The 10,522-nt window shown below is 31.4% G+C and overlaps 1 protein-coding gene across 1 annotated transcript; it reads left to right on the plus strand.

Annotated features, from left to right (window-relative positions):
• Positions 1-4,348: 4,348 nt before the first annotated feature.
• On the plus strand, positions 4,349-10,052 carry LOC124846265 (ABC transporter G family member 15-like). Its single transcript, XM_047323491.2, has 9 exons — positions 4,349-4,576; positions 5,928-6,010; positions 7,508-7,969; positions 8,054-8,173; positions 8,272-8,403; positions 8,519-8,803; positions 8,914-9,186; positions 9,278-9,385; positions 9,469-10,052. The coding sequence occupies exons 1-9, from the start codon at positions 4,363-4,365 to the stop codon at positions 9,814-9,816; spliced, it is 2,025 nt and encodes a 674-aa protein (XP_047179447.2). The 5' UTR covers positions 4,349-4,362; the 3' UTR covers positions 9,817-10,052.
• The last annotated feature ends 470 nt before the right edge of the window (positions 10,053-10,522 follow it).

The following is a 10,522-nucleotide window of genomic DNA, read 5'->3' on the forward strand; positions in this document are numbered from 1 at the left end:
TCTCCAAAAATTCTCTTAGTTTATTTTCAAGATTCATCAAATCTGAGTTACTGGACGTTCGGTCTTACACCTGACGTTCGCCCAGAATAGCGTTCGGTCTTACACCGGACGATCGTACTGGAAGGCGTTCGGTCTTACACTAAACGTACGCTCAAAGTGTCGTTCGGTTTCATACCGAGCGTTCGTTATAAATGAGGCTCGGTCTCCAACTGAGCGTTCGTCCAAATAGTGCTCGGCCTCGAGCGTTCGTCCTAATAGTGCTCGGTCTCCAACTGAGCGTTCGTCCTAATAGTGCTCGGTCTCCAACTGAGCGTTCGTCCTAATAGTGCTCGGTCTCCAACTGAGCGTTCGTCCAAATAGTGCTCGGCCTCGAGCGTTCGTCCTAATAGTGCTCGGACTCCAACTGAGCGTTCGTCCAAATAGTGCTCGGCCTCGAGCGTTCGTCCAAATAGTGCTCGGCCTCGAGCGTTCGTCCAAATAGTGCTCGGCCTCAAGCGTTCGTCCAAATAGTGCTCGGCCTCGAGCGTTCGTCCTAATAGTGCTCGGTCTCCAACTGAGCGTTCGTCCGAATAGTGCTCGGTATCATTTTGAGCGCTCGTTCTCTTTTCCCATAAAATAGCGTTCGTCCAAATGAACAGCATCATACTTGGCCATTTCCCGAACTTAGTTGTTTTTCTGCCGTTCGTACTTTAATACGAACAAGCGTTCTATTGGTCTCGTTCACTGCGTTCGTTCTCGGTCTCCTTGGGTTGGGACGTTCGGTACATGATATTAATGAACAGTACATGATGAATAGTAATTGATGATGAATAGTAAATGATGATGAATAGTAAATGATGAAGAGATGAATGGAAATGTTGTGACTTTTGAAAGAGCGTTCCAAGGAGGAACGACTCAAGAATTGATTATTGAGATTTGTAAAGTATGAATGTGGTAAGCTTATCCGGTAGTTCATCCTGATGTTCCGTGAGTACTCGTCCTCACGTAGAGGGGGTATGTCATGTGTGGGAACGGCAGGAGGTCCTAGTCCTGGTGATTATTTGGACAGATAGGACTAACCTCGGGTGGCAGCTGATGAGAGTTCCAGTTACTACATCACCCGGGTGCACGAACACCGAAGCTACACAGATTTCATACAGTCCGGACAGTCAGTCGTGTTGAGTTTTATTTAGTCAGTACGTTGAAGTGGGTTGTTATGTAATGAATGTGTATGTTGAGATATGCATGTATGTTGAATTGTTTACCTGAAATTGTATGTTGATGCATGAGTTAAATTACGTAAGCTTACCCTTTCGTTTTCCTTGTGTTGTCCTTTGTCCTTGTACGTCCGTCTTGTCATTGCGATGATCATCCGTGTGGATGTGAGCAGAGGGAGACGAGCGTTTAGAAGAGTTGCTGGAAGAAGTGAATCTGGTAGATGTGGTCGTTCGATCACCTCTTGCTTTCGTTGAAGTTTAAATTCGACCATTCGGTAATTGTTTCTGTAAACCGTTCGGTCAGCTTTCTTGTACGTTCGGTTTATTCAATTGTAACTCTTGTGGAGACGTGCGGTTTTAAGCGCTCGTCATTATTGTTGAAGTTGCACTCAAGGACGTTCGTCCTTGAGCGTTCGTTTGTTTCAAAATTTTAAATTTTTAGTGGAAAAACTGTTTGAGATTATTATGAAATGTGATTTTTCTGAATTTATAGTTATGACTGTATTTTTGGGATGTCACAATTACAATATAAACTAATTAAATATTGAATATAAATATAATTAACAAAACAGTGACTATATAATAGTGTCTTTAATTGTGAAAATGGTTGTTAAATAGAAAGAAAATGTAAGAACAGAAAGAAAAGAAGGTTAAAAAGATGAGAAACATCACATTTTGTGATTAGAAAGGATTCTCTACAATGTTGTTCTCCAATGATTCAGATAAGTGTTTAATTCTGCAACACGTAGAGATTGCAATGCATGCTCAAGTACATGTATGTGGACAAGCTGCATTAATTCTGTACCATTTTTCAACTTTCTCATTCATTTATTTTCATTGTCATTCATTTCGAGCTTCAAAAAATCCTTAGTCATCTTCATTACTTATAATTTCTTTTTAGTTCTATAGTATTATATCATTTTTTTTTAATTTTTACGTTAATATAAGAGTTTTTAATAATTTTTATTTACTTATTGGTAAGTAAAATACTTTGAAGACAGAAAAACGTTTTTTTCATTTATTTTATGGTCAAAGTTATAAACTTTATGTCACCCTACCGTGTTCTAATAGGACTTGTTACGAAATTAAAATCTTAAATTGATAGTTTTAAATATGGTTCACGTCATGAATATATACATCTTTTCATAGATAAAATGAAAAAAAAAAAATCTTCATAATGAATGAGAAAAAAAAATTATTGAAAAAAAAATTAAAGTCGTTAGCTGAAAAATTAAAAAGGTAAAGATATACGTAAAAGTAAATAATAAATAACTCAATAAGTTATAACTTTTAAAATGATTATTCCTTTTTTTCATTAAGATTCTTTTTATCTTTTCTTTCATGTAAACCAAACCCAAAATTTAATTGTTTCGATCTCAAAACCTTCACGCTCTAGTATAATCAGTATTACTTAGACTTAAAATTCATTTAACTTCACAAAGTGGATGTATAATTATATATATATATATATATATATATATATATCCAAGTGGGATTTTCAAAATTTAAAATTTATTATAAATGGTTAAATAAACCTAATTCAATTCCTTAATACCTGTTAAGAAATGAGAGTTAACTATCTCACTTCAATAGGTACTCTACTTTACACCTTGGAGAGGATAAGAAATGGTGGAAGAAAATTATTTAATATATTAACGTATATGTTTAGCAAATCAAAGATAAATACTCTTTAAAGAACAGTAAACTTTATTATATAATATAAAATTAATTAATTTTCTCTGATTAACTTTGATGCTAAATTAGAATTTGATCTTTTCTTAAATTTTGATATGTTTTAATTTTTTAATCTAATTATATTAAATTTTTTTCTTCAAATACATTTTTTCAATAACCATTGAAATGAAAATATGTGAAACAGAATAAATAATTATTAAAAACTAAATAAAACATGTTTGAAAAGAATTTTTTTTAGCATAATTAAATTAAAATAATTATTATTAATTTATTATTAAAATTTGAGTATTAAAATTTTCAAAATTTAAAAACTACGAAGGTGCTTAATCCTGTCATCAATTCATTCTTACTCTTTTATATATAGTTTTGTTTAATCAACGACTTTAATATTTAGTACATGAATATATTTAGTGTTAAAAAAGCGAAACGGGTTGCATGGCCGAGCATTAGAGTTTCTCAACTAACTCCATAATTGCTGCATGTATCCGTACGTGTGAATTGTCACGATTATTACACGTCCATCTACCTCGAAGTGCACACTTCTTTTTTCTACTTTTTTTATCCCTTCCACTCGCAAATATATGTCAATTCTAATAATCTTTTAAGGAAAATGTTTTTTTAATAACATGTTTTTATAATATTTTAAAAACAACTGATATATTGTGATTAATTCATTTTAAATACACGGATTAATAAAATAATGACATATCATCTATTATCAAAATATTATTAAAAAAATGAATGTTATTAAAATATCATGGTACTTTCTTTAATTCTCAACAAACTTAAAAGGAAAGCGTAAAAATTAAATTAATTTTAGTTATTTAATAAAACATAAAGAAAATGAAAATAAAACTAAAAAGTTATTCAATCCAAAGATTACTGAAAAATCAATTTCTATAAATTACAGAAAATTAAAACCCGGTTTTATTATTGTTGAAATGTACAAAATAAGTCAATTATTTACTATAAATCTGACATCAAACTCACCTACCAAATGTACTAAACAACTTTTTCTTTTAAATTACATGACATGAAACAGTAATCTATTAATCTATCTTTATGATATCATCTTACAAACTGAAATTTTTAAATCCAACAAAAACTTAGTTTATAAATTCTTATATTTCAATATAATTTATATCAGTTAATGATATAAAAGAGGCGGTTTATACTTTAGCAGATGTCGTGTCTTGTACTGAAAACGTAAAATGCATGAAGAGTGAATTTCTGCAAAAATATTTCAAATTCAGAAAATATAAAAAAAAGAAAGAAATATCGATCCCTGTCAGATAAAGACGCACTCTTCAATAACTCCTATCAGGAAATCTTCAACTAACATGAACGTGTTCATGCAGTGCCATAATGAGATATCGATCCCATACAACCTAACAACGGTACTAATAAAAGTATACATATCTATTTATATATATATATATATATGTTGAGAGAGATATGTATAGCTACGAAAATGGAGTTGCAGAGTGATGAAGTTAATGCAGTGGAGAATAAGAGAAGAGTGTGTCTGGTTTGGGAAGATTTGACAGTGGTGGCTTCAAATGGTAGCAGTAGTGCAGAAAAGGAACTGCTAAAAGGTTTAAATGGTTATGCAGAACCCAACAGGATTATGGCACTCATTGGTCCTTCAGGATCTGGGAAATCAACTTTGCTTGCTGCACTTGCTGGTGCCTATGATTCTTTCTTTCACTCATACTTTTCTTTCTATTCTGGTTTTCTATTAGCTATACCTCACAATATTAACCATGAAATCACCAATTCTTCTCTTTAACTATATTTTCATACTTTCAACATACTTCAAGAGACTTCTCCACAAGTATTTTTAAGGTTAGAAAAGATTGAATAAGTTAAAGTTAATTTATGTAGAAATTGTTTCCAAACTATGATTTTTAGTTTATGTATAAGTTAATTATAATTTGTGGAGAATATTAGTATTTAATTTAGTTTTTCTTATAGTATAGAAAAAATTATCCAAAAGTATCTTTTGTCTCTTAATCCTAGTGCATAAATCACGAGTCCCTAATGATTTGTTGATTCTTTTTAGTTTTTAATCCTTTTTAATGTAAAAATGAAAGCAAGTTGGTGTAAATCTAAACTTCGTTAAATTATACCAATTCCCCTTTGTACCATGAGAATCCCAATTAGTGTGTAGAGTTTTTATCTAACAAGAATAATAACTTTAGTTATTGATTTGTGAAGTGTAATTCTATATTTAGTTGATGAGAGATTTATTTAGTGACAGATTTTTATCAGTGTTTAGTACATGCTGATTATTGAACTGAGGATTAGTTGAAAAACTTTATTATTTTTTGTCTTATTTAATTTTCAAATTTTAGAGTATTCTCTATCTCAAATGATTTTTCTTTTTTAGAATATATATATATATATATATATATATATATATATATATATATATATATATATATATATATATATATATATATATATATGATGTATAATTCTTTATTGTAACCTCAAGAGATAAACCTCCTAATAAATTCAGGTCCCACAACATTATATATATTCAACAGAAATTTTAAAAGGAAAAATGTTTGTCTAAATAGAAGGTACTTTTTTTATATAATAAATTGCTCTAAAAGATATCTACTAACATAAAAAGTTATATTGTGTTCAAAAAATTATTTAAATTAACTACTTTGAAATTGATATAAAAAAGTTAGGCGGCGATATTTCTTCAATTATTTTAGAAACTTTACATCTGGTAATCATGAGGAACATAAAATCTATTTTTGGACAGATTGTTATCAGTTAAAAATGTCACTGTTTAGGTAGATTGAAAGTCATAAATAAATGAAAGCAACCGAGAGAAAAAAAAGTACTTTTCATATATCAGCATCTGAGAAAAATGAAAGTAAAAGTATTTTTTTTAAGCATAGTGACAGTAATTATTAATTTATACTTCATCTATGTTTTTATTATAGTTATTTAATTTTTTAAAATTAAACTAAAAAAATTAATTTTTCAAATTGTAATTTTAACTTTATGCCATTGGAACAGGGATACTTCCCAACAATGTTAGGATGACCGGAAATGTGGTACTGAATGGGAGTACGAGAAGGACGACAGGCTGCAAAGACGTTGTAAGTTTACCAACACAACCACAACAATGTTTCTACACTATTTTATATGGACAATCTTTAAAAACGAAACCATTTCTATAAAATATGTTAGATATTTTATGATAAAATATATTGTTTTGGTATAACGTAATTTTAGAAATTAATAATTTAATTACTTTGAATTATAAAATTTAAATTTCACTTTAAAGAAAGCAAGAATTTATTTTTTATATTTTTCTTTTCATATTTTTGTTGGATCGATTTTAGTGGACATATTTTTAGTTTAGCTAAAATTGAGACTTGGTAAACTCAATCACAGTCAGGTTGTTGTTTTCAAATGTTAACTAGTATTATCTTTTGGTAAAGATTTTCTCTTTATACTATATATATATATATATATATATATATATATATATATATATATATATATATATATATATATATATATATCAAATGAATATAAAAATAGATCACTCTATCCTTCGTAATTAAATAATCATGTTATTTTTAAGAGTCATATATTCCCGATAAGAGAAAGTTGCAGCAGCTTATCTCTTACTCAAGCTTCACTTCATTGCTTGAGTTGTACAAGCTCGAGGCCATGTGTCAATACTTGAGCCATAGTAAGTTACCTCTGGAACATATTGCTTAAGTTACATACCGTTTGAGTGATACCGACTTAGATAATATATTTTCATGAACACATGTATAATTTCTAATTTTAATACTAATTATATTAAATACTTCAAAAATTCTACTTAAAATAAAACAACATTTATAAACTTATAAATATTCATATGCTCCAACAAAACCCAATCACTTAATATGTAATCTGTTTTTCATATACAATTTGTCAACAAATTATTTTTACATTTAAATACTATCTTATTGAATCAATTAACTTCGCTTACCTGAAAAATAATTAATGTGCCAATAAGAAAATATTCCTTCTACAATTCCAAAAGTCTTATCAAGCTTTTGGTAAGTTCTAAGTATCAAATCCTACCCTAACATCATCTGATCTTTGTGAAACACTTTAGAGACTGGAAAAAAATATATTAAATTCTTAGTAGAAAATGAACTGCTTATCGGAATCAAGAATCTGATAAATTAAACTTGATCTTTACCTTACTATCTAAGAACCATATTCTGATATCACAATAATATCTTAATTATTCTCTCATCTTAGAGAAAACTCAAAGAAACTGAAATTTATAGAAATACGAATAAATTATAATATAATAGTTTTGTTAAATTAAATTAAACTTAAATTCACCCTCTAAGAATATTAAGAATAATAACCAGTGTGTGTAGAATTACTTTGAGAGGTTTACCTCTGTAAATTTATTATACTTACGTTTAATACAACTCTTTATTTGATAGATTATGAAGATGAAATTCTATTTTTGATAGCCAAAAGCAGTAATTCTAAATCTAAGTTTCATCAATTGCAATAACTACACTTGTATGCACAAATACAACACTGGTTCATAGATTGTATTTCTGATGTTTTTGCAGTGTTATGTTACTCAAGAAGACTATTTCTTGGGAACTCTAACTGTGAAGGAAACTCTCACATATGCAGCTCGTTTGAGACTTCCTTCACATACGACCAGAAATGAGATTGAGAAGGTGGTAACAAATGTATTGTCTGAAATGGGTCTTGAAGATAGTGCAGAAAGCAGACTTGGGAATTGGCATTTGAGAGGCATAAGTACAGGAGAGAAAAGAAGGCTTAGCATAGGCATTGAAATCTTAACTCAACCTCGTGTAATGTTTCTGGATGAACCTACCAGTGGCTTGGATAGTGCAGCCTCTTTCTATGTCATTTCTTCTCTATCTAACATAGCACATGATGGAAGAATAGTCATATGCTCCATTCACCAGCCCAGTGGTGAAATCTTCAACCTTTTCGATGATCTGGTCCTCCTTGCAGCAGGTGAAGCTGTATACTTTGGACAAGCAACTATGGCTGTAAAGGTGACAAATTTTTCGACTTTTTACCATTTCAGAACACAAGATTTTAGCTTTTCTATGGAGCTGCTAAATTCTCTTCTTGTTCAGTTCTTTGCTGATGCAGGGTTTCCTTGTCCAACCCGAAAGAATCCTCCTGAGCATTTCCTTCGTTGTGTTAGCCCAGAGTTCGATAGTGTCACAGCCTTAATAAAGTCGAAAATTGAAAACGTTTGTATTGCAGCTCATGCAGCAGTTTGTTTCACTATTTTCAGCATTCTTCAGCATGGTTTTGTGGCTCATATGTAATGCTGTTGGATTGTGTTCAGGACGCTTCATCGTCGTGGAATTCTCTAATGAATATGACGACAGAGGAGATTAAATCGGAACTCGTAATGAACTACAAGAACTCCATACATTCAGAAAATGCAAGGAGAAAAATCAGAGAAATGAAAAAAATTGTAAGTCAATTTGCTTCATACCAAGAGCAGGAAATGACAATTACAATATTTGTCATTACCGTTTTTTCTTGACTGGAGTAACTGTAGTTATTGAAGGCTAGTGTGTTGTTCTCAGTTGCAGGAAGAACCTTTAGTTGGGAAGATATATGATACCAGCTGGCTGAAGCAGCTATGCACACTGACAAATAGATTCTTCCTAAATATGACTAGAGACTTTGGTTACTATTGGCTAAGGATTGTATTGTATATCATCATATCAGTGAGTGCTGGTTGTCTTCTTTTCAACATAGGAACAAGTAATGAAGCAATCATATCTAGAGGCAAATGTGATGGATTCATCTTTGGCTTAATGATCTTTCTGTGTTTAGGAGGCGTACCCTTTTACCATGAGGAATTAAAGGTATTCAAAGCATCTAATTTATCATACATCTCAATTTTAATTTGGTTCCATTAGACTAAATTCAACAAATAAAAATTATGGATCTCTTCTTTCATGACCATTAAAACCAGGTCTTCAAACGTGAAAGATTTGGAAAGCATTATGGAGAGGCCATCTTTGTACTCTCACATTTCCTCTCATCAGTGCCTTTTGTTCTTGCAATTTCCCTCTCTTCAGGGACAATACTTTACCATATGGTGAACTTTCATCCAGGCTTCTCTCATTACTGCTACTTTTGCATGAATATATTTTGCTTCATTTCTGTCACGGAGGGCTGCACATTACTCGTTGCAGCACTTTTACCCGACCTATTGGTAGCAATTGGAACTGCAACTGGTGTAATTGTGAGCAAACTCAAACATTCTCCTCTTCATTGAATTCTCGTAAATTTGAAGTTATATATATTTACCTAAAGAAATTAAGTTGTCTGCACAGGTATTCATGATGGTGCCATCTAATGTATTCAGAAGTCTAGCAGACATTCCAAAATTCTTCTGGCGCTATCCAATGTCCTATCTCAGCTACATTACCTGGTCAATACAGGTACAAATGTCTCCACAACTCTACCATGTTTCAATGAATTCTTCATATATTTAGACAATGATGTTAATGATACTCTTTTACAGGGTCAATTCAAGAATGACCTGATTGGTCTTGAATTTGAACCACAGGTGGCTGGGGATACCAAGATAAAGGGTGAACATATACTTCAAGTTATGTTTGGAATCAGGACTGATTATTCAAAATGGTGGGACTTAGGAGTTTTAGTTTGCTTCTTGGTATGCTATAGAGTGCTGTATTACTTGGCTCTTAAACACAAAGAGAGAGCTTCATCATTGTGGCAGATCAAAAGGACCATCCTACACATTTTTCTCAAAAAACCCTCTTTGAAGGACAAATATACATCTTCCAAGCGGCATCATTCCTTGCACCCTTTGTCAGTTCAGGAAGGTCTTAACTCTCCATTGTCATAATTCTCCCACTTTTCCTATTAAACCTTTCTCTTCCATGTCTCTGTATATAGATACTGTACTTACCAATCCTTCTTTTACACATTGTGACATTGAAATGTCAGCAACATAAAATTGTAACCATGCTATGAAGTATTGTTTAAGTCTGAAATAACGTGTACGGCATAAAAGAGTACCTTTGTAGAAACTCTTGATAATGGAATTTATGATAAAGTCAAACATTTTTTGTCCGTAGAAAATGTTGATCGCTATCTTGAACTTTCTGTCTATGGGTGATGATTCATCTTAAGTAGAAGATGGGATTGTTTTTCATGTGTTGAAAATGGGAAAATAAAGGAGGAAGAATTGGTAATGTGAAAAGTAGAACACATAAACGAGGAAGAAGAAGAAGAAAGGGTGATAAAAATGAATTGGAAAGGAAAGTCAAGAAAGTTGAGCTAGCTGCATTAGAATGTTCCATTTTAATGTCCAAGTGCCTCCGCCCCACACGTCGTTCTTTTACTTGTTGCTAGCGCCTGCGTGCATGTCATAAAAACTGATAAAGGTATAATTAACTTGTCCCAACACATGCTGATATTAGATTAGTTTGACTATAATCGGAAAGATTATTTAAGAAAGTTCTCAAATTTGACTTTCATAATAAATGAAAGAATATACTTTGTCAAAGAAGATTAATTAACTAAATTACTTACTAGAAGTTGGTCACTAA

The sequence above is a fragment of the Vigna umbellata genome, chromosome 5 (genome assembly GCF_029865625.1).
Source record: "Vigna umbellata cultivar VRB3 chromosome 5, Vumbellata_1.0, whole genome shotgun sequence".
In the NCBI taxonomy this organism is placed as follows: Eukaryota; Viridiplantae; Streptophyta; class Magnoliopsida; order Fabales; family Fabaceae; genus Vigna; species Vigna umbellata.

Bases quoted from the DNA above. Each gene is read 5' to 3' on its own strand.
- LOC124846265 (XM_047323491.2), top strand. From the start codon at position 4,363: ATGGAGTTGCAGAGTGATGAAGTTAATGCAGTGGAGAATAAGAGAAGA. The intron at 7,970-8,053 runs GTGACAAATTTT...CTTCTTGTTCAG, and splicing joins AAGCAACTATGGCTGTAAAG to TTCTTTGCTGATGCAGGGTT. The intron at 8,174-8,271 runs GTTTGTATTGCA...GATTGTGTTCAG, and splicing joins TAAAGTCGAAAATTGAAAAC to GACGCTTCATCGTCGTGGAA.